This window comes from Pogona vitticeps, chromosome 2 (assembly GCF_051106095.1).
Source record: "Pogona vitticeps strain Pit_001003342236 chromosome 2, PviZW2.1, whole genome shotgun sequence".
Taxonomy (NCBI): Eukaryota; Metazoa; Chordata; class Lepidosauria; order Squamata; family Agamidae; genus Pogona; species Pogona vitticeps.
The window spans coordinates 61,365,747-61,386,455 of record NC_135784.1 but is presented as its reverse complement, the minus strand read 5'-3'; the positions used below and the strand labels follow the sequence as shown (position 1 = coordinate 61,386,455).

At 43.1% G+C, this 20,709-nt stretch overlaps 1 protein-coding gene across 8 annotated transcripts in view; it reads left to right on the top strand.

Moving 5' to 3' along the window:
- The window catches only part of PLXNA1 (plexin A1), a 389,988-nt gene that overhangs the window by 347,810 nt on the left and 21,469 nt on the right, over nucleotides 1–20,709 (top strand). For 4 of the 8 annotated variants that reach the window (XM_020801318.3, XM_020801321.3, XM_078385246.1 and 1 more), the window contains 6 exons: nucleotides 5,501–5,647; nucleotides 6,791–6,950; nucleotides 8,213–8,364; nucleotides 9,883–9,979; nucleotides 11,058–11,248; nucleotides 17,008–17,177. In XM_020801318.3, the coding sequence (XP_020656977.1) occupies nucleotides 5,501–5,647; nucleotides 6,791–6,950; nucleotides 8,213–8,364; nucleotides 9,883–9,979; nucleotides 11,058–11,248; nucleotides 17,008–17,177 (917 nt within the window). The remainder of the gene's footprint in view (nucleotides 1–5,500; nucleotides 5,648–6,790; nucleotides 6,951–8,212; nucleotides 8,365–9,882; nucleotides 9,980–11,057; nucleotides 11,249–17,007; nucleotides 17,178–20,709) is intronic. The other 4 variants (XM_078385247.1, XM_072989531.2, XM_072989530.2 and 1 more) reach the window with 3 other exon arrangements.

Sequence of the window (20,709 nt, the reverse complement as noted above, 5' to 3'; positions counted from 1 at the left end):
TTTAGATCTATTGAGCATAATAGTTAGAATAGTTAGGCCACAGGTTTAGATACAAAAGACATGTGGTGGAAAGGTTGGGATCCAGTGAGATCGGGAGAACATAACAATGACATTGGTAAAATGGCTTTTAGAATGACAGTGACCCCCTAACAGTCACCCAGAATTCAGCTCACATGAACATCCTGCCATCAACCATCAAGGTGGTTGGGCTGAGATGGAGTCATGTCAAAGAGAAGAGCTTTTTGGTTACAGTTATACCAAAGATGGTGGATAAATCTGGAGAATTAATATGTATAGTGTGCCTACTTTTAAATTTTAGTGATGTTTTATTGGTTTTGTTATATTATAAACTACCCAAAGTGGTATCTGGCTAGATGGTCAATCAATCAATCAATCAATCAGTATTACTTAATCATTTTGCTGTGCACTAGAAACTCTGAATGTAGCCCACTTCAGCTATTTCTCTTTTAGGTCTTGCTTTGTAATTCCTTTTCTCCACAATAGTTACTTTAAGATTGTAACAGAAAGTCCGGAGAGGCTGAAGTGTTCTGAAACTAGTTTTTAGGTGTTGCCGTTCCTAATATTATTTATTCTATTTTATTTTATTTAAATTATTTATATGTCACTTTTCTGCCCATAGGAGATCCAAGGCAACTCACAACAAATAAAACAACAGATTTAAAAACACTATATAAATATCATATTTTAAAAACAATTGAACATACAGTGGTGCCTGGCTTAGCGATGTTAATTCGTTCCGGAAAAAAATCGCTGCTAAGCGATTTCATCGCTAAGCGAAATGCGATTTCTCATTGAAATGCATTGAAAACCAGATAATCCGTTCCAATAGGAACGAATTGCCGTCCTTAAGCGAAAATCGCCATAGGAAACATTGTTAAGTGAAACGTGGTTCCCCAATTGAAATGCATTGAAACCTATTCAGTGCATCTCAAGGGGGGGAATACAACAACAAATTAAAAAAGAGTCAGAACAAAGTCAAATTTGGTTAACAAAGGGTTTATTAAGTGCACTTTATGATTTCAAACATTTTAAACAGTAAACTTTATCTTTATAAATAACAGAAAAACATTTAAAAAACAGCAAACATGAGGCTGTTTAAACCATCGTTAAGTGAAACAGGGGACCCAAAATTTAATTGCTATGCGAAGCATGGTCCCAACCATCGCTAAGCGAAAATCGCCCATAGGGACCATCACTAATTGAAGCGCAAAAACGCTCAGAAAAAGTCATCCCTAAGCGATTTCGTCGCTAAACAGAGCGCCTGTTAAGCGAGGCACCACTGTATATGATTTAAAAAACAAGAAAAATAATTCTGAGGCATTTTAAAACTTCCTAAGTTAAAAACCAGCATTCTTGAGATAACTTGCTGCCTAAAAGGCTGCCTGAAGACAGAGATCTCTGTCTGGCAATGGAAAGACAAGAGAGGGGGGATCAACCTGGCTTCTTGGAAAGTGTATTCCAGAGCCCGGGAGCAGCCACCAATAAGGCCCTCTCTCATGTCCTCACCAAACGAGCTTAAGAAGGTGGTGGAACTGAGAGAAGGGCCTCCCCAGAAGATCTTAAAAACGAAGAAGGCTCATATGGGGTGATATGATCCTTCAAATAGCCCATACCCAAGCCATATGTAGGGCTTTTATATGTAATAACCAGCACTTTGAATTGGACCCAGAAACAGACTGGCAGGCAGTGAAGCTGTTGTAACAAGGGAGCTACATGCTCCATATAACCTGCACCAGTCAGCAGCCTGGTTGCAATGTTCTGAATCAACTGAATTTTCTAAACATACTTCAAAGGCAGCCCCAAGTAGAATGACTTGCAGTAATCCAAATGGGATGTAACTAAGGCATGCGTCACCATGACCAGATCGGTCCAATGAACTACGACAGACTACTGTGTTTCTGCAATATGTGCGTATGTGTTTGTACCTTGCAGAGAACTTTGGGGTATTGTCCCTCTCCCCTAATTCTGTGCAACACTTTAAACAGCCACTGGTTTTACAATGAACCACAAAAGGGGAGACTAGAATTTTTAGTGCATTGATAACAAATACGTACATGCTAACCTATACTGAACCCACTAGTTCTTACAGAAAAGTCTGTTACATGATGCCAAATTCCAGGATTTGAAGAGCTCATGAACCAGTAGTGAACATGGAGAAATGAATTCGTTAATATCTACCTAGAGCTTTAAAACATACACACACATAGAGCATTCTATTTGTTGGCCATTGTATCTGCTGAACATCTCTGGACTGAGAACAATAAATGGTTTCAACTTCAGAGATTATATGTTTAAAAAGCAATCCACCACTTTTGTGAGTGCCTGTAAACAGCCTTGATGAAAGGTCAGGCTCTTCAGCTCCAAAGCAGTGTGTTGCTCCTTGGCCAACTGCAAACGCTTAATAAATAAATAAATAATCTGCACAGAGAAGACGCAGCAGACAAACGAGATGTGACCAAGGAGCCATCTTCAATTTATTCTCCGTCTGTGTTCTTTTTCGTGGCTGAGTGGTTTGCAGCTAGTTTTTATAAGCAATCAAAAAGCTCCTTGGAAGAGCCTTACATTTTTTTGGCCTCCCCTCAAAGGGGAAGAGGAAGCTGCGACGGGAAAAACCTTACCCTGCCGCAGAATAATTGCCATGTGTGCCTGTTAACGTACGGCCATCATTTGGCTTGTGCATTATGAGGAGACAAGACAGTTATTAATAAACACCAGAGTCCCCACATTGGTTCTCTCAATCTCTTGTTTTTTTCCCCCCTCTCAGCCAGGCTTAATGAAGCCAAGTTTGCAAATGAAACATAATTTCAAAGACAGGCGTGTTGTTGGAAGGTCTAGGGATGATGTATGCCTGTTCCTGCTCGTTAGCAGCTGTCTCTTTAATTACTGCAGATGCTAACGAGATGCTAACAACATATGGTGACAGAGAGAGCAGGCGCACTTTGCACCAAAGTAGAATTTGTTGTTATGGTGGCCGGTAGGGGGAAAGGTGACAGGATTGAGATAACTTGGGTTTTTTGTCCCTGTCCATCCTACTTTCATCTCTACTTTGTTTGGGGAGGAAAATCTGCACCAGCTAATACGGATGTATTTAAAGGATAAGGTGTGTCTCAGCACTATGGCATTGTGAAAGCACAATTCCTATCTCAACTGTTTTCATCGTGCTACAGTTGGATGATCCCTTTAGTTTATTTCAGAAGCACCACTTACCATCACCCTATTATTCCCACCCATACTTGTCTCCCCAGCTTCTGCATCTCACATACAATCCACTTTTATCACAGACACTTAAGTGTAGAGAACAGCTCTCTTTGGGCTGGGATTCTGTGGCAATCCACTCTCTGTTTCTGTTTTTCTCTCTTCCGCTTGTTTTTTTTTCTCCCTTTCATCTACATGTGTTTGCACAAAATTCTGCATTTCCATTAAAATTGCTCCCTTGAGCATTTTTGTGTTGCTGTTCTAAAAAGTCTAAGCATAGGTCAGATGGTTAAGTTGTGAAATAATTGCCAAGTTGTATTGTTTCTTTTATTAGTATGGGGAAACTGAGTAGCCAATTATGTATTTCTTCTTGTATGTAATGGCAGTATTAGGAGACACCCAGCGAAATTAGCAGGCAGTAAATGTAGAGGAAATTAGAGGAAGCACTTATTTCATACATCTCATGATTGATATGTGAGCCTCGTTGCCGTGAAGTGTTGTATAATATGAGCTGAGTTTTGTTTTTGTTTTTTAAGAACAAGAAATCCATAGAAGGTAGTTGAAATGCAATCCATAGATGAAATGCTAGAGGAGGCAGATTTATGCACAATTTGTTTCTGAACTACATACTTCTGGAAACTCTGTGTGAATAATAGGGCATCAATTTGCACTTGACTTACAGTTTTTTCTGAAGAAGCAGGTTGTAAGAGATGTACTGAAAGAGATTTGATATTGGGATATATGCCATATTGGTCTAATTGTTTTCTAATCAGAATCTGTCACTCTTTTAATCTTGAAGGGCTACATTCTGTTATTTGACCCAGCTAGAAGACAACTATTGACTACCAAAGTCCAGTTGATTCAGTGGTTTGGCTGACAGGGACTAACAATTGTACTGGGTTCTAAATGTATAGTAAGCCTAACTTCCAATAATTTGAATCCAAACCAAGTTAATTTTCTGTGCCTGCCTTGCATTGTCTGTATAATTGGGATAGGGTAGCCTCTTGGTAAACCTGCAGTGATACAAGGTCGATAAAAGGGCTTTTAAAAACAAATTTCTTCATTGTTTTTAAATGTATCTTTAAAGGTAAATGCCTCTCTGAGAAGCTAGATAATACAACTCTTACTATGTACTTTCAAAAGAGGGCCAGACTTAGCCCTAGAAATGGTGCCTTGTGGTCGGTCATACAAGCCTGTCTGTATATGGAAAGAAAAAAACGTTATTGGTCCTTTTTTCCCCATAAACCCTTTGAAGCAACATTTTCTGATCACACAGCATCATATTTAGGACCAGTTACAGTCCAGTTTTAAAAGTCTACAGTAGCAGCCACATGTGTTGACCTCTCACAAAGACTTTAAGCTTTAAAGGAGCTTTTAAAACATAAAATAGAAAATTGTTTAAAATCTCTCAGATCACATTTTATTATTATACTGTAATATATTGTATTAAGTGTAAAAATATCATTATGTTGAAATTTTGTAGTAATTTTGTAGTAATAAAGAAGTAATAAAGAAGTAATAAAGAAATTTTGTAGTAATAAAGCAATCTCTGAATTTTGGATTCATGTCTTGGTGAACAAACTGGAAAATAAGGAAATTATTTAAGTTGTTAAAACCCTACAAGCCCAATGTGTTGGCTCTAGAAATGGGAAAGCATCAGATACAGACACAAGAAAGAGAGAGTTTTGCCAACATGCTGAAACGATGTAACACAGCTATCTTTTTGGAACTGAAAAGTTCTATGATCTCCAGTGAGGTTCTTGAATCTATTTAGGTCACCGGTTTGCTTTGTTTTCAGGCTATGCCTTATTGTTAATAGATGATGCCTATTGCAGTGTGAAAGTCTTGTGTGAATACTTTTTCAAAAAGCCAGCTAGAATAGTTAATTTAAGGCTTGCATATTGCAAAAAGAGAGAGGTTAAGATAAAAGCAAACATGAAACTATTACAACATTCTTGACTAAAGGTATTAAAATGCCATGCTAAAGTAAATGAAGGAGTGTACAGAGACAAGAGAGAACTCAATAACTGTCCAGATCTTAATCTTGCAGTAGACACTTCAGTGTATTGATTTAAAGCACATTTTACTCCCAAGAAGTACTTTCAATAATTTCTAGTAGTGTGAGAATAATGCTTAATAAAACTAGCCTCTGATGCAAGTTTGATTCTGAAATAATGAAATGGAACATTCTTAATTTCTTCTTGGTGCACAAGGTTCTTTCAGAGAGGACTGTCGAATATTACATCTCATGCCCTTTCATTCTTCATTCCTTTCTTTTCTTTAGGAATGTGCTGGTGAACCTCTGTTCATGCTGTACTGTGCCATCAAACAACAGATGGAGAAGGGGCCAATCGACGCCATCACCGGAGAGGCCCGCTACTCCTTAAGTGAAGATAAGCTCATCCGTCAACAAATTGACTACAAAATGTTGGTTAGTGAAAGTGAGACCCTTTGCAAACTCTGGTTCTTGCCATGAACCTGCTAGGGCTAGTGTCCCTTGTGCCAGACTGGGAAAAGATGAAGAAGAGGAGAAATATGGGTGGAATAATCAGGATGCTAAGAGCAATTAAAGCATTGGGTTTTGTAATGTGATTCTTGGGAGAAATTAAAAACAAAAGAAATTGTTATTAATTCTCTGCTTAATCTGTGAGAAAAGCCCCATACTGCATAGTAGTAACCACTCAGGAGCATACTGACCTGGTTTATTTATCAGATAATATTGACCACAACAAAATCTAAAGGAAGCATAGTTTAAGGGCATCAAATAGCAGTGCTTCCCCACACAGGTAAACGATGGAATTCACTTCCACTGAGCATAGTTGTGACCATTAACTGGGATGGTTTCCAAGTAAATGAGCGAGGTTTGTGGAGGAAAGGTGGTCACTAGTCATGTATAGCCTCCAGTGGCAAAGACTGTCTATATACTGTACCAGTTGCTGGGAAACCCAAGTGGAAAAATACCATTTTCATCCTGCTTGTGGCCTTCCCATAAGCATCTGCTCAGCCACTGTAGGAAAAGAATGCTGGACTAGATAGGCTTCTGTTCTGATCCATTCCAATTCTTCTTGGGTTCTTGCAGTACACAGCGAAGCCTGTAAACTTTCCACAGCATGTGGCTGGCCATTGTTGGAATCAGAACAGCTGGGCTCAGTGGTCTTAACCCTCCCTTTTATTGGAAGCCGCCCAGAGTGGTCGACCAGACCAGATGGGCAGGATATAAATCAAATCAAATCAATCAATCAATCAATCAATCAATCAATCAATCAATCAATCAATCAATCAATCAATCAAAGACAAATAAAAGAGAATGGTGTTTAGACAGGTTGGCAATAGCAATAGCCCAGCTTGTTGACCTTAGCTTAGCAGAATAGATGTTACTGGAGTGGGAAGGGTCAGCTTCCAGTCCTTGTTCCTCAGAACGGTGTACAAAATGACTGTCGATGATGTAAAGCAGTTCGGAAAGCTGTTCAAAGTTAGCAGGTCTTTCTTCTGCCCATCTCCCTGCCCAGCCATCCCACTCTTTGTGGAATGTGGTGCATCCCCTCATACAAACACATTTACCTCTTCCGTGTAGACACTGAACTGTGTGAATCCTGAGAATGAAAATGCTCCTGAGATCCCAGTCAAGGTCTTGAACTGTGATACCATCACACAAGTGAAGGAGAAGCTTCTGGATGCTGTGTACAAAGGAGTGCCATACTCCCAGAGACCCAAGGCCGGAGACATGGATTTGGGTGAGCTGCAGAGACACAGTTGTTTCTTGTAGGGACAGATCAAAGTAAAAGTTGGATTTTCAGGCAGCTCATATTACATGTCAGCCGTGTGGCCGGCAGGCAGATGTACAAATCTGTTGCCGCAAAAGCCATTAAAAGTCTTGTAGCACTTAAAGATTAACAAAGTGATGCAGGGTGAGATTTGGCGGAAAGCACTTCATCAGATACAATTGGCCATAAAAACTTATGTCACAACAAATCTGTTAATCTCTAACGTGCCACAAGACTCTTTACTTGAAGAACATGCTATTAACCTTTTAATGAGTAATTGTCTCCATTTACTAAATAGACTGTTGCCAAAATGTCTAGCAGGTGATGGTAGTTTCAAACTGCCAGCTGATAGTCATCTCATTGGGTACAAAGATGACGGCAGTCATAGTGATCTCAGCAGAAACCCTGATATCCAAACAGATTCACCTATTTTAGCTTCACAATAGTGTTCCTCAAGTAGATTGCAAATGTCCCTCATTACCAGGCCTATCTTTAGAAGGATAAGCTGCACATAACAAAGCCAGTTCACTCAGAAGAAAATGTTATTTATGCAGACTTGCTGGTCCATTTAATACTTTATCAGGGAATGCAATAGCTGTATCCTATACTCTTGTCTTCTGTGTTGTGCTGTGTCATAAAGGTAGCCCTGTGAGATATAAGGAAAGCTGTAACCTCTGATTAAACATTTGTTTGAATAACCTGAACAGACTATAGAGCTATAAGATCAGGGGACAAAGTTTTAAAACTTTGGAGGCATTGAAAAAAATGTGAGCCTCACATTAAAAAAAATCAGTAGAGGGAAGTGGAGTGAGCTGATGATACTTCTGTTGCTTGGTGATTCACCAGACAGAGCTGAGCGGCTTAACACTAGGGATGTCACACGTTTCTAAGTGGAACACAAAAAGGAGAAGATGGTTCAGCTCAGCTGAAGTATGGCTGGTTTCATTTACAGCAGGGAACCTCTGGCCCTCCACATATTGTTGATATATGGCCTACTCGTTATCCTTCATCATTAGCCATATTAGCCAAGGTTGTTGAGAAATGGGATCCAACTGTACCATAACATCTGAAAAAGCAAAGGTTTCCTCAGCCTTCCTCTTTCAAGGTTCTCTTAGCTGTGGCTTGTTGGCAGGACTACTGAAGGGTTAAGTGGGGTGTGGCTTTTTAAAACTGTTTGTGCCACGCCTCATTCACATGTTCTCCATGCCTTTCGTTCTGTGATCTGTCCAAAGTGAGCACGATCCCCAGTGACCCCATGCCCTTCTCTTCCATCGGTGCAGAGTGGCGGCAGGGCAGGATGGCTCGGATAATACTTCAAGATGAAGATGTAACCACAAAGATCGACAATGACTGGAAAAGACTCAACACCTTAGCCCATTACCAGGTGTGGTTGTCCACTGGTTTTAATTGTGGAGGTGTGGCATAAGAAAGCAGATGACTTAGTATAAACAACACCCAGTTTAGATCAGTGGTCCCCAACCTTTCTAAACTGCGGACCGGTTGGGGGCCGGGGTCTGTGCGCATGCGTGGAGGAGCAGGGCACCCATGCATGCAGGTGGGTTGGCCGTGCATGGGGAAAGTGTGTGCGGGGGGGGAGAGCTGTCCTGCCATGGCCATGGACTGGCACTGGACCACGGACCAGGGGTTGGGAACCCCTGGTTTAGATGTCTCATATGTGGAGAGATTGGCACTGTGAACTGCCCTTGCCCATGATTTTCCTGCTGATGTTGTGTTGGGGAAGGCACTAGACCAGGCTACATTCAGGATGCATAAAATTCACATATGCAAATATGGAGCTGGATAGGTCAAGTTTGGACATCTTGAAAACCATGACTTTTGTTTAAAATAAAAATAAAGCTCCTAGTCCTCAATATTGAGGAAGGAAGCTTGTAATAGTAAGATAACTGGTAAATGATAAGAAATCTGATAAGGAGCAAGTAAGACTAAGTTTGACTGTCATCTTTGCTCTGTTCAACTTATGCATAATTGGTTCTGAAAATGGGAAACAGAACCTAGAATCTGTAATTGCTCATAAAATTAAGGATGTGATCAAACAGGGAAATAGTTGCAATTTGAACTGGTTGTGGAGCAGTGTGATCTATTTCCTGGTGATCACATGATACATGGGGAAATGGACTCCAGCCTCTCCTCAGTCCATAATCAGGCTCAACCTTTTTGGAGCAAATGGAAGGGTCACTTCGAGGGAGATCACTTCCATTAAAGTGGTCTTTTCCATTGCAGTCATGTGTCCCTTTGCAGCTATCTGATCACCTCCCCATGTTCCACATCTGTATTCTGTTTAAGCATATGGTCTGATAAGATGGGCCTTGACATCCCCCAGAGGGAGTAAATAGCCGAAGGAGTTTAATTACCACATCCTAAAGGTATGGAGACACATCTGTCCAACCAGGCAGTTATTAACAAACGTGGATCCATTCTTGCATTTTATGCCAAAGAAATTCATGTACTCTCAATCCACTAACATGTTTTCATTACACTTTTGCAAGTCACAAGCAAGGCTGTTTTGGGTGTTCACCTACACTTTTGAGTCGATTTAGTTGTCGTGAATATAGAACTGAGGAGGTGGACACCATGGAACAATTCTAGGTTGAAATACACTTCAGAATATTGGCAGGGGTGGCTATTGCCACATCTGTGGCAGTTGGCTTAGATGTTGGAGACAGGCCTTTGATCATTCTTCTTGAGCATCAATATTCCTTCCAGAGGCATGGCCCATCCTGTCAGATGTCCTAGACATTGAGGGAAGCCCGTTAAACAGACAGCTAAAACGGTCATTTCAGCTTCCTTTTCTTTGGGGAAGGAATACTGTTGAGATGAGAAGTGCAGGGCTTGTGAAATTGAAATGTCCCTTTGGCTGTAATGTTGTTAATATTCTTTATAGGTCACTGATGGTTCCTCAGTGGCACTGGTGCCCAAGCAGAACTCGGCCTACAACATTTCAAACTCCTCCACCTTTACCAAGTCACTCAGCAGATATGGTAAGGGAGAAAATATCCTTGTTTGTTTGCTGCCTGGAATTTAGGGACCGACCAGCAGTTATGAATCAGAATCTTCCCAAGCAAGCAAAGACCAAAACAGCATCCCATATTACACACGGTGGGGCTGTTTCAATTAAGCCCCTTCCACATTTTGTGTGAGAATGTCATCCAAGCTATTCTTGGAGTTGCTTACTGCAGAACTGTCAGCTGTGCCACTTTAGGAATTTCTTTCTTGATTCTCTCTCTCATAAGCATCTATGCTTAGATGCTTTTGTAAAATATGTATATCTTCAGGGAGTTCTCCTAGTTCTGTGTTTCTCAACCTTTGGTCTTGAAGATGTTTTAGAATAATTCCAGGATCTGACCATTGGCCGTGCTAGCTGGGAGGCCAAAAGCAGAGAACCCCTGTTCTGGCTGAAGCGTAGGGCATGAATAAATGTCTTTATTAGCTGAACACCAGTATGACATACTATAAATTGTTAAGGGAAATGTAAAATCAAAGGTAGACATGTCACTTAATAAGAACAAAGTAAAATGTAAGCCCCTTAAGATATTTCTTTTGTTGGAGAATGTTATAAATCAAAAACATAATCATGACTTTGCTTTCAATGTGGAAAATCAATTGCCAGGTTGCACAAGCAGTGGAGAGGTCCAGTCTGGAAGGAATTTTAAACCTGTTTTGAAAATGTATATGCCGGCACAAACCATTTGGAACAGCTTGACTGGCACAACCTGCACTGTCTTGGCTTAGGCATATTTGGTCTCTTTGTATCTTGGCTGCTTAGAATTGGAGGTGAATCCTGCCCATAGCAGGGCAGACCTTATGCTGTAATGACTTCCACTCCCTGTTGGGCAGGTGTGTCAATCTCTTGGCAGCAAAAGGAAGGTCCAATTTTCTCCCCGTTTTAAAGCTACCCAATATATAAAGTTCTGTGGAGAAGGTAGCCGAGTACATATCATGTACTCCCAATGATATGACAGGCAATGCCGCAAGCTAAGTGAGGCGGAGGGGAGGACAGCTGAGGCTGAGACTCAGCAGAGGGAGAGGCGGTTCCCATTGCATGTGGTTTCCTCACAGAGAGTATGCTCCGGACAGCCAGCAGTCCTGACAGTCTACGTTCCCGGACTCCTATGATCACTCCAGACCTGGAGAGTGGCACCAAGCTGTGGCATCTGGTGAAGAACCATGATCACATGGACCAACGAGAAGGTGACCGTGGGAGCAAGATGGTCTCAGAGATTTATTTGACCCGCCTGCTTGCTACCAAGGTAAATCAGAATGGAATGAGGACTGCTTTGGCAGATTGTAAGCTTTGGGTAGGCATACAAATCGCCAGGTTATACAGAACATGGGGAATATTCCAACTGACCCAGTTGTTAGAAAATGTGCTTTATGTACAGTACAGTGGTGCCTCGCTTAACGGGCGCCCCGTTTAACGACAAATCCGCATACCGATGCGGATTTTGCCAAAGCGATTTTTCCCCATAGGCCCCATATTCCCCCAGCTGACCGGCGGGGGCATCGGAAGGACCCCGGGGGAGGGCTCTCCCACCGTCCTTCTCAAGCTCCCGCCGGTCAGCTGGGGGAAAATGCAGGTGGGAGCTTAAGAAAGACCGCAGGGGAGCCCTCTTCCTCTGAGGAGGCGGCGGCGGCCGCTCATCCGAAGGCCGGCGGTGAGCGGCGCTTCGGCCGGCTCGCTCCTCCCGGGCCATGCAGGGGGAAGAGGGAAGAGAAAGAGCCCTGGGCCGGGCGCCTGGCTCCGCCTCCCCTTCACCTCCTCCTCTCTTCAAGCCGGCACCCGGCCGGCTTGTGGCTTGTTCGTTCCCGGGGCCGTGCAGGGGGAAGAGGGAAGCCTCTTCCCCCTGCACGGCCCCAGGAAGGAACAAGCCCTGGCGCGACCGGACGCCTCGCTCCGGCTCCGCCTCCCCTTCACCTCCTCCTCTCTTCAAGCCGGCACCCGGCCGGCTTGTGGCTTGTTTCTTCCTGGGGCCGTGCAGGGGGAAGAGGGAAGCCTCTTCCCCCTGCACGGCCCCGGGAAAGAACAAGCCCCGGCGCGACCGGGCGCCTCGCTCCGCCTCCCCTTCACCTCCTCCTCTCTTCAAGCCGGCACCTGGCCAGGTTGTGGCTTGTTTCTTCCCGGGGCGTGCAGGGGGAAGAGGGAAGCCTCTTCCCCCTGCACGGCCCCGGGAAAGAACAAGCCCCGGCGCGACCGGGCGCCTCGCTCCGCCTCCCCTTCACCTCCTCCTCTCTTCAAGCCGGCACCTGGCCAGGTTGTGGCTTGTTTCTTCCCGGGGCCGTGCAGGGGGAAGAGGGAAGCCTCTTCCCCCTGCACGGCCCTGGGAAAGAACAAGCCCCGGCGCGACCGGGCGCCTGGCTCCACCTCCCCTTCTTCAAGCCAGCACCCGGCCGGCTTGTGGCTTGTTTCTTCCCGGGGCCGTGCAGGGGGAAGAGGCTTCCCTCTTCCCCCTGCACGGCCCCGGGAAAGAACAAGCCACAAGCCGGCCGGGTGCCTGGCTCCACCTCCCCCTTCACCTGCTCCGGTTCTTCTTCAAGCCGGCACCCGGCCGGCTTGTTCCTCCCAGGGCAGCGGCGGCGGCGGAAGGGGAAGGGAAAGGGCCGGGCGCCTGACTCCCCGTCTCCCGCTTCACCTCCTCCTCTTCCTCCTTTTCCTGGGGGGGGAATGCCAGCTGATAGGCGGTTCCAAAATGGCGCTCCCTGTTTTCTAGACGGAGTCCTCGCTTACCGAGGCGAGGAAAATGGCCGCCCCTATGGAGGATCCTCGCTGAACGGTGAGTTTTTGCCCCATAGGAATGAATTAAACAGGGTTTAATTCGTTCCTATGGGGGTTTTCTTTCCGTTTAGCGATGTTTTCGTATAGTGACGTTAATCCTGGAACGGATTAACGTCGCTATGCGGGGCACCACTGTATACGTATGTGTGTTGCATGTATAAAATTAATGAAAAGTTAAAATTATGTCAAATGCTATTTATTACTGAAATGAAGAATTCTGTTAGCTCTAATGAATATTTGTTTTTATGAGTGTGGAAAACCTTTTAGGTCACTAATTGGCCTCTGGGTGCTGTTGATCTGCTGGGGAAGATACTTTTGTATTTAATGGACTTCCACCCCCACATGTCGTCAGCAACCGTCTTCCCCCCCAAGCTGAATTATGGGAATGCAAAACCCAAATCAGCAGGAGGTAGAATCACCCACCTGTTTCTGAGATTCCCAGCTGTTCCTCCTACAAGCAGGGAGAAACGGGGCCCCAAGGAGCTCTGGGGAGTGCAAGATTTTCTGAACCTTTGCAAGGGTGCCTGGGAGAGCACAGTCCAACAGAGGCTGCCTCTGGGAGGACAGCTGGTTCCTCCCTCCTGTTTCGTGGCAGCTGAACCATGCTATCAAACTATTTGTTCATATTTCTTTACACACTAAGTAGGCATTTCTGGGCCCCATTACCTCTGACCTAAATAAATAAATAACTAAAACCCCAGCTGCGATGGCTGGTTTTGCATCCTAGCTCCTGACGAAGGGAACTGAATCCCAGCCTCTGGTTGCTGCAATCACTGATTTCCCCAGTGCTTATTGTTTATATGCTTGATAGACACTCTCATTTTGCCAGTACTCTGCATCAGCAAAAGCAAGGGAGGCGAGGGAGCATTAAAAGTCCACTGGCCAAGGAGACAAATACTGGACTGCTCACATGGTATAATTGCTGCACTGGTTTCTGATGTAAATCAAATGGTTAACAATAAAAGATTTGTTGCCCAGCAAACAAAAATAACACTGTGAAATTCATCAAACTGAAAAATTCTACAATTGCTGCAGCAGCTGCATGCAAGTAGCACCACTGAATGTTTCCCCTAGGGTATACCTAAACCGTGTAATAAATTTTAGAAATGTTCCAGCACCATTCATTTTCTCGTTGGTAATTGGCTGAATGATAATCTGAGTATCGCAGGTTTGTGCTAAACGATAGCGTCGTACCTCAGTATACCTTTCGCATAAACCTGAGACACTGAGATGCATTGTTCACTCCATTTCTCCAAGCAGTCAGAGGAATTCACCAGGCAGTCGGCTTTCTTGGGCTTGATTTCCTTTGCAAGGAGTTCACTAGCGGCTTATTGATGCTCTGCAATATTTCTGTTAATTCACAGGCCTACACACAGTGGGAGGCACACAGCTTAGAGACTGTATCAGAGAACCAAAGTTCACTACTTCCACATCAAATGCCTATAAGGATGTTTACAGAGCCTAAACACAGCTGTCTGTGTCTTTGTCACTCTCAAACTATGGTCTCTCTTCACAGTGACTTGGGTTAATCCATCCATAGGTAGAGAGGGAGGAAGATCACTCATCTCCTTTTCGGGCATTCCTTTACCATTCAGAAGATCTGCTGTTGAGAACAATGAGTCAATGTCCCTTTCCAAAAAGAAGGTTCTTGCTACGATGATTAACAATGGCCTCCAGCTTCATTAAGCTTCATCTTAAACCAGGGTTCTTGTTCAATGTGATGAATGTTTTATTTTTTCACTAGCTACATTATACATGAGGTGACAAGCGGCAGCACTATGTGATTATCTTCCTTAGTAGTCAAAGCATGGAATTCATTTAGGGAAAAAAGGATCATGTGCTTAGCACAAACACTGAAATAGAAATCTCAAAAGATTAGGATTATTCTCTTATCTTCTTTTCCTGCTGATAAATCTACAATTAGAGAATATGCCATACATTTTTTTTCCTTTTGGACTTCAAATCCCAGAATTCTCTGAAAGTTTCCCAGTCAGAATTCTAGAAGATCTAACCCATACATAGGACCCACACTTTCGGATAGAGTAGTATCTCGGGTTTACAAACATCTCGATTAACATAATTTTCAGTTTACGAACGGAAATCCATTACGTTTTTTTTTCCGCAGTACGAAGGAAGTTTCCCCAGGATGCATTGTGCCAGGAGGTTTATATCGCCGCCCCCGTTCCTATGGCAAACTGCATTTCAGTTTACGAATTGTTCGCATTACGTAACGTCATGTAGAATGCATTAAATTCGTAAACCGAGGTACTGCTGTACTTATAAGCACCTGCATTTTGCTCGTCTGGACCAAGGCCTATCTCTGAGGCTGCATGCCTGTCTCAGGCCTCGCTTCCTGTAGCTAATGTACAAAAAATGAAGTTGCTGTGATGCATCCTGCGTTTTGTAGTCTTGCTGCCTTTTAGGCTCTATAGAGTGTGTCTCCTGAGGAACTACAACCGCCAGGAAGCATCATGGCTTCCATTTTGTGTACATTAACAATCAGAAGCAAGGCCAAAGACAATGGTACAACCTTGAAGACAAGTCGTAGTCCAGATGAGTGAAATCTAGCTGTCTATCCATGCGGATCTGTGGGCAGCAGCTCCCAGAATCCTGCCTGGGGAAATATTGAAAAATTTGGGGATGTGGAATGATGATGATGATGATGATGATGATGATGATGATGATGATGATGATGATGATGATGATGATAATAATAATAATAATAATAATAATAATAATAATAATAATAATAATAATAATAATAATAATAATAATAATAATAATAATACCTACAGATGGCACAATTGTGTCTATAATACTTCACCATCACATGTAAATGTCAAGAGTTGTGGATGTGTAATGAAAAGTTAAAATTCTGTCAAATACCATTTATTACTAAAATGAAGAATTCTGTTTTCCTCCACTGTTAGCTCTAAAAAATATTTATTTCTCTGACTGAGGAAAACCTATGGCACATGAACCATCTTTTATAGATGGATAAGAGGAGACTAGCTGCACTTCTAACAAATCATGATGTGTCCATGGGAAAAGAGTTGCACAGGGTTGCTCTGTACTGTTCAAAATACTTTTGGGTCATTTGTAATGATATTCTGAGTTACTGATTAAAAATACATGTTAGAACACTCAGATTTCTTGTGGTGTGGTACGTAAATTACCAGTGTTGTGACACTTCAAGTCTTACTTAACTGACTGGATAGCTCAGTGGGTCAAATGAGTACCTGGCTGCGGAAACTGAAATGGAGAGTTTGATTTCCCATGGTGAGGCCTTGGGCAAGCTGCACAATCCCATAGTGCCCCCAAGAGTAATTTATACCTGAGTATTTTATACCTTGTGAGAATGAACTTGATAGCACATAATTTGATCACCAGAGTCTAGAATGGAGATTATCTAGAAAGCCCATTTACAACATTTTCCATTTTATGGTGGGGTATAAATATATGAGGTCTATTAGCAGATGCCATATTTGCTGTATTATTATTATTATTATTTTTGAAAGGACAAATGAAGTTGTCCTGCACAATCCAACAATCGTGTTTGGTTCTCTTATTTCCACTGGTGACGCTTCTGTTCATCCTTTCATAATACAGTCTTTCTGCTTATAATATATCGACAAGTTCTTTATTCTTTCTAAGACAGCTTGGGCAGAACAGAGATGGCCCAGGGCAGTTTCATTCAGATAAAAAATACAATAAGAAAACTTAACATTGACTTCAGCAATATGTATTTTATAGTGCTATACATTTCTGGTTCTGTCATGTCCCATGGCATCATAGGCCATTTTAATATAAGTGACTACAAAAAAGATAGAAGCGTTTGAAATATGGATTTACTGCAGGATGCTAAGAATGCTCTAAATGGAGATAGTGACAGATGAAGAAACACAAAAGCCAAATTAGTAAAAACTAATAGAACATGTAAAATGCAGATACCAGAATACCTCAGTCACAAGGAAGAATTAAAAGTAGAAATCTTTACAACAAGTAATTCAGGGTAAAATATGAGAAAGAACTTATCTCAGAAATCTTGTTGATTGATTTGAGATGTGCCACTGCTTACAGCCACTGCACAAAAAATCCAGGTAGCCATGATGATGTCCAGCCTCCAGTAGGAAAGGAATGGGAAGCTGAAACACGTATTTAACTGCTGTTGTCTTGCTTCCGTGCATGACAAGCTTAGTACTTACTGTGCAAATATTCTGTCCTTTTTGCATCTAGGGGACGTTGCAGAAGTTTGTGGATGACCTGTTTGAGACTATCTTCAGTACGGCCCATCGAGGGAGTGCCTTGCCTCTGGCCATCAAGTACATGTTTGACTTCCTAGATGAGCAAGCTGATAAGCACCAGATCAATGACTATGATGTCAGGCACACTTGGAAGAGTAACTGGTGAGCGAGTGAGGTGTAGCAAACCATATGCTTGGCAAGCAAAAGATCTTCAGTTTAGCTACCAGCTGCAAAAGATTCCTCAGCAAACATGCAGAATAATTGCCAGTATAAGGTAGCTTCATATGCAGCCTGCAGCTGATGGGCAACAGTGGGGTTGCAGCTGTCAGGAATATTTTATTGTCACAGAAGCAACATTATTCAACTTTGTTCCAAATAAGGAGCTTCATCGTGGGTTATATTATGCTCAGTTGCACCCCATCTGTATGGGGAATCCCTAACAACATATATACATGCATTGGTAACCTCAAGAATAGATGAGTGCTGTATGGGGCTGCCCTTGAAGATGGTGCAAAAATTTCAGCAGGTCCAAAATGTAGTGGCCAGGCTGATTTTGGGAGTAGGATAATTCAGTCATATAACCCCAATACTGGTTCACTGGCACTGGCTCCCTGTTAGTGCCCAATTCAAGGTGTTGGTTTTGACTTACATGGCCACGAATGGTTTGGGACCTTGATAGTTGTTGGAATATCTCCTCCAAAAAACAGCTGCCCATTTCACTCATTCCTCCCAGGCGTTGCTACTGTGGGTGGCCACGCCAAGAGAGGTGAGAAAGGTGTCGACGAGGAATCAAGCCTTCTCTGTCGTGGCCCCATCCCTATGGAATAAACTTCCATTGGAGATGCATCAGGCTCCGTCCTGTTGAGCATTCAGAAAATTAGCAAAGGCGGAACTATTTAAAATGGATTTTAAGAACATAACCCCATAGGTAGGAGTTTAGTAATACTTTGTATATAAATCTTTTTTGTTTTCTTGGTTGTCACCATACGGGTATTTCATTGTCATTGTTATGACTCCTTTTGTTATTGATAGAACAAAATCGGAATAGAGGGCAGGGAGGTTGGGGTTTTTGTCGTTTCATCATGTACACTAGCCAGATCAGCATTTTCCACTAATTGAGCACTGTATAAATCCAATCAATCAATCAATCAATCAATCAATCAATCAATCAATCAATCAATCAATCAATCAATAATTCTTCCTGCAGAATGCATCAAATGGGACTAGTGGCCTTGGTCAGAGGGGAAATTGAATCTTGTGTTTCAGTGTTTTCAATGGAAGGTGTAGCCTTCTCTCAATCTCTAGATTGAGAGCGAGGACCAAAGTCCAACTGAAATGCATACGGGACTTCCTCTTCGCAGATGATGCAGCCATTGTTGCCCACTCTGCTGAAGACCTCCAACAACTCATGAATCGTTTTAGCAAGGCCTGCCAAGACTTTGAACTAACAATCAGCCTGAAGAAAACACAAGTCATGGGCCAGGGCGTGGACTCACCTCCCTCTATTACCATCTTCACACAAGAATTGGAGGCTGTCCATGACTTTGTGTACCTTGGCTCAACAACCTCTGACACCCTCTCTCTAGATGTCGAGCTGGATAAACGCATCAAGAAAGCAGCTACCATGTTCTCTAGACTCACAAAGAGAGTATGGCTCAATAAGAAGCTGACGACATATACCAAGATCCAGGTCTATAGAGCCTGTGTCCTGAGCACACTCCTGTACTGCAGTGAGTCCTGGACCCTTTGTGCACGGCAGGAGAGGAAGCTGAACATCTTTCATATGCGTTGCCTTTGACAGATTTTTGGTATCACCTGGCAGGACAAAGTTCCAAATAGAGTAGTCCTAGAACGAGCTGGAATTTTTAGCATGTATACACTACTGAAACAGCGACGTCTACGTTGGCTTGGGCACGTCATGAGAATGGCTGATGGTCGGATTCCAAAGGATCTCCTGTATGGAGAATTAGTGCAGGGAAATCGCCCCAGAGGGAGACCACAGCTGCAATACAAGGACATCTGAAGGCCTTAGGAATGGACCTTAACAGATGGGAAACCCTGACATCTGAGCGTTCAGCCTGGAGGCAGGCGGTGCATCATGGCCTCTCCCAATTTGAAGAGACCCTTGTCCGGCAGGCCGAGGCAAAGAGGCAGTTACGAAAGTAGCAAAATCAGGGAGCTGGACAGGGGACAGATTGGATTTATCTTCAGTGTGGAAGGGATTGTCACTCTCGAATTGGCCTTCTCAGCCACACTAGACGCTGTTCCAAGTCCTCCATACAGAGCACCTTACCATAGTCTTTCGAGACTGAAGGATGCCTATGTACAATAGCCTTATATACACATCGATTGTAATATGTTTCTGCTAAGCTACCTTCTGTTAGTACTAGCTGCCCAAGGGCCAGCTTTTCTATGCCTTAATCTTATGATATGGTGAACACAAGTTGGGCAGCCATTGTACCTAGGATTGCTGAACTACAGAATCTAATTTAACCGTGATCATGATGTTTGCTCTAGCCCTTATCCGAGAAATGGTAAGGGAACGATTCTAATTGGCACGGCTTTTTTCATAGAACCAAACTTAGGGATTTGCGTGTTTAGTGAGTGCTCTGCTACATGTTGTTTCATGTCTCCCCTCCATTCCCTTCCCTTCCGCTGCCTTGGTGTTTTCATCTCTCAGATGCTTTCCCTGTTCCTGAGGATAAGAACATGCATTTCTATTGCTGACATTTGTTAAATGGCGGCCAAATTGCTTTTGTATAGTTCAGTAACTGTCAGTAATTAGCAGGGCAGAAAAAGAAACATTTTTAAATGGAGATATGAGAGCATGGAAGTACTTGGAACTGATTTATCACCGTGCTTTCTCTATTAAAGGAGGAAGTGGTACTGGGAGGCAAAAGCTATGGCTGGGGAAGGCATCTCCTTGATTCCTGGATTGCAGTTCATGATAGCTCAGAAAGGAAGGCTCCTGCATAGTAATGCCAAGGCTTTTGTTCACGACTAAACAACAATAAAGATGAATAGGAAAGGTTCTAGCTTCGTTTAGACTAGATTTCTACATGTAAGAATTTTTGCTACTGAAAACTAGGGAGAGAGTTATCTCCAAGGATCTCTGTGCTGGAGCTAGGGTCAAAAACGTCATGGTGGCACTCGACATGCTGTAACAGCTTGTGCTTATCAGTCCATTCCTCTTTTAGCTAAGAGGTTTGAATTCATGGGGAAAGGAAATTGTGAGGTGGGGTCACCAATGGTCAAATGGAACTGCTGGATAGATCAGTGGCTTAAGTCTCTGACTGTGGGGCCAGAGGTTCGGAGTTCAATTCCCCACTGTGCCTCCTTGAAAGGGACTAGACTTGATGATCCATAGAGTCCCTTCCAGCTCTGTAGTTCAAAAATGATGGTGATGATTATAAAATAGTGTGAAAGAAGAGTTGCATACGGAAATGGCACGCCCTCCTGTGTCTCATGGATTCTGAACACCTCTTGACACAGAGATTCGGTCAAGAAGGATACATGGGGATGGGTCAGGAAAGAGTTGTTCCTTTCCTTAGTTGTGGTTACATTTCTCCTATGAAAGTTATTTTCACACTTAAAAAATTTTGGAATATTGGTTCCAGGAATGGGAAATGTGCCCCATTAGAGTATTGTGAAGAAGGTCCAAGCGGCAAGATGGGAGATTGTGGGATCTTCACAG